This window comes from Arachis duranensis, chromosome 10 (assembly GCF_000817695.3).
Source record: "Arachis duranensis cultivar V14167 chromosome 10, aradu.V14167.gnm2.J7QH, whole genome shotgun sequence".
NCBI classification, from domain to species: domain Eukaryota; kingdom Viridiplantae; phylum Streptophyta; class Magnoliopsida; order Fabales; family Fabaceae; genus Arachis; species Arachis duranensis.
In genome coordinates, this window is record NC_029781.3 from 2991110 (window position 1) to 2993788 (window position 2679).

Sequence of the window (2679 nt, forward strand, 5' to 3'; positions counted from 1 at the left end):
AGCCACCTCGAGTTGGATCAAAGGCTACTGCTGTTACACCAGAGCCCCATGTCGTGGCTGCAGAAGATTGCGCTGCAGCTTCAGGACTCACATATGCTGAAAAATTCGAAACTGGGGAGCAATGAAGTGGTATAGAATCCCCAATATTTTGGTCTGTTAGCTTTTTCCCTCGCTTTTCTTCGGATATCAGATAATCTTGCCAACTAAACAAATAGGCAGCTAAAGGGGCAAATCCGCTCCAGTTTGGTGGACTAAGAGGTGGGGCACAGTTATTGATACTTGTCTTTGAGTTGCTTGGAAACCATTTCCAGGACCAGGCATAACCTCCCAAACAACAACGGTGGATGGATTTACAATTGGCACACCTGCGACATGCATGGCACCACTGTCCGTGATGATAGCATCAGCATCCATAATGCCACTGGGTCCACAACCCAGTAGCCCTTTACTAGTGCAAAACCATCTAACTGGTGCTGCATTCTGGCAATGAGGCCACTGTGACCAGTGAAGTTGAACCGAGCCTGATGAGAACACAGAACACACACAAAGAAAATTGGGCCATCTAGCTGAAATAAAAATAACTCCAAGTGTCAGATATATAAAAATGACGTATTTGAGCTCATTATTAATTAGAAACAAATGAACATGTAAAATGAAAGATTAAGAGAATAACTGAAAGAATTCATAAAACTAGGCGTGAAAAGAATTGACCTGAGGTTTGAAACTGTTGAGAAATAAACTTTTCCTCAAATATTGACTTTGAATTGGCGGCACAGCTAGACTTAGATGAAAGCCACCTATACTGATTTTTACAGAAAGTAATTAATTTATATTTAAATTAAACAAAAATTAAACTGCACACACATACATGCTTGCTAAAGTGCAAACTTTACGCTATTGCAATGACTTTAAGGTTAAATTATGGATAATGGAATTTTCATTAATACCTCAAAGCCTTTCTCTTCAATTTTTCTTGACAGTTACAAACTCCCAATCAGAGTTTTGGAAGAATTAAAAAAAATTACCTATCTGCCTTTAGTAAAATTATTTCTAAAATGCTTTTTATGTAAACATTTTTTAAAGAAAATCTTCTTTAGAATCTTCCTCTCATTCCTTACATATCTACATAAGATTTAAGGCCATCAAAAGTGTAACTGAAATGTTTATAAGAATTCTTGAAAAATAATGCAGGGAAACTATAAAGCGTAAGTTGCATACCAGAGACACCCCTGATAGCCACTTTGTAACAACTGCAATATCTTGTCGCCACTCATGCTCAAGCTGCCAGTAGCTAGTATCACGTACAAGATTAGCTGGCCCCTGAAGGGACAAGAAAACAGTAACAATAATCAAACAAGCAAAGCATGTATTAGGAATGGAAAAGCAAGAGAAGCTGAAATGTAGGCCGAAAAAAAGTATCATCCCACCAGCAGACACAAGTATCAAGTCAATTAATTAAATTAGCTTCCTAGGACTAATCTATACTATATAGTCAAATCTCCTTTTCATCCAAAGATTTTGATAATCTACTCAATCATACAGGAAGCTGAATAGAAAATGTTAATGAAATCTATGGTCATAGGAAAACTCATGGCAGAGAACTTCTAACTATATTATTATACTAAAACTACTAAGTTGTGCTATAAATTTTTATTGCAGTACCAACTTATGTAACCCTCACTTACTTGAGATGGTTGAGTCCAAATAGTTACCCTCCCATGAAAATTAGCTATCAATAATGCACGGGGACAACAAGTAGGGGACCACTCAATAAACTGTACAGAATCACGAGGAGAATCTGCGGAATGTATACAGTGTAACTGGTCAAATTCTCATAGACATATAGATGAAAAGATAGAAAGAATACAAAGCAGTTCAATTGAAAAGGGAAAAGTCCTAACTCTACTACTGGCTAATTATTCGGATTTGGTTGTGTGAAGAATAATAAGGTCAAACAAAGCAACCTGGCATAAGAAAAGTAGAACTCCTCTGGTAGAAGGAAGTAATGAAATTAAAATACCTGCTAGGACATCGAATACTGCACATTCAGTAGGCCTCTCTGGGATCACAATATGTATAGGGATCCAAAATGGTGGATTTGCAGTTGAGCTATGAAAACAAAAGACCAGAAAAAGCAAGAGACATTACAGAAGATTATCAATTATCCAAACTAATAGACATGTTGGCAACAGAATATTTAGTACATAATCAAAGATAAGGCAAGAAACACAGGCACTGGATAACAAGTGTACACTAACCTGGGAATTCTAGCACATGTTTCAGAGGCACAAGCTATAGCATTCAGTTTTCCACACCAGGAAACTGCACTGCGAAAAAGACACGCAATCAATAAGTTCTTTCACATACAGTTCTGAAATAAACACAACTAAATTAGCTCTACACAAGGTCCTTAGGAGATCAAAAGCATAATCTCAGTTTCACACCAGCAGAATCATAGACTACAAAATCAGTCTACAGTCTACACTACATAAGCATCAAATCACGAAGTTCTTATAATTTAAAATCAAAAGATGTCATAATAGAAAACCTCAGAATCCTTTAACAATATAACTTGCAGCTTGCCTGAAACTTCTAAAAGCAACAAAAATCTTCATCACAGAAAATTTTCACAGCAAAATTACTTAATACTTACACACTTATCCAGTATCACTATCATCT

The 2679-nt window shown here is 36.5% G+C and overlaps 1 protein-coding gene across 1 annotated transcript; it reads right to left on the reverse strand.

Moving 5' to 3' along the window:
• Nucleotides 1–11: 11 nt before the first annotated feature.
• Nucleotides 12–2677, reverse strand: LOC107472525 (mediator of RNA polymerase II transcription subunit 16). Its single transcript, XM_052255258.1, has 7 exons — nucleotides 2654–2677; nucleotides 2259–2356; nucleotides 2021–2109; nucleotides 1686–1798; nucleotides 1219–1320; nucleotides 712–802; nucleotides 12–566 (listed from the first exon to the last, which is right to left on the reverse strand). The coding sequence occupies exons 1-7, from the start codon at nucleotides 2675–2677 to the stop codon at nucleotides 220–222; spliced, it is 864 nt and encodes a 287-aa protein (XP_052111218.1). The 3' UTR covers nucleotides 12–219.
• Nucleotides 2678–2679: the final 2 nt, after the last annotated feature.

Coding starts and splice junctions, on each gene's coding strand:
- LOC107472525 (XM_052255258.1), bottom strand. CDS start 2,677: ATGATAGTGATACTGGATAAGTGT. Junction 2,110..2,258: donor ACATGTGCTAGAATTCCCAG/GTTAGTGTACAC, acceptor TTGTTTTCATAG/CTCAACTGCAAATCCACCAT. Junction 567..711: donor TCAACAGTTTCAAACCTCAG/GTCAATTCTTTT, acceptor TTTTTATTTCAG/CTAGATGGCCCAATTTTCTT.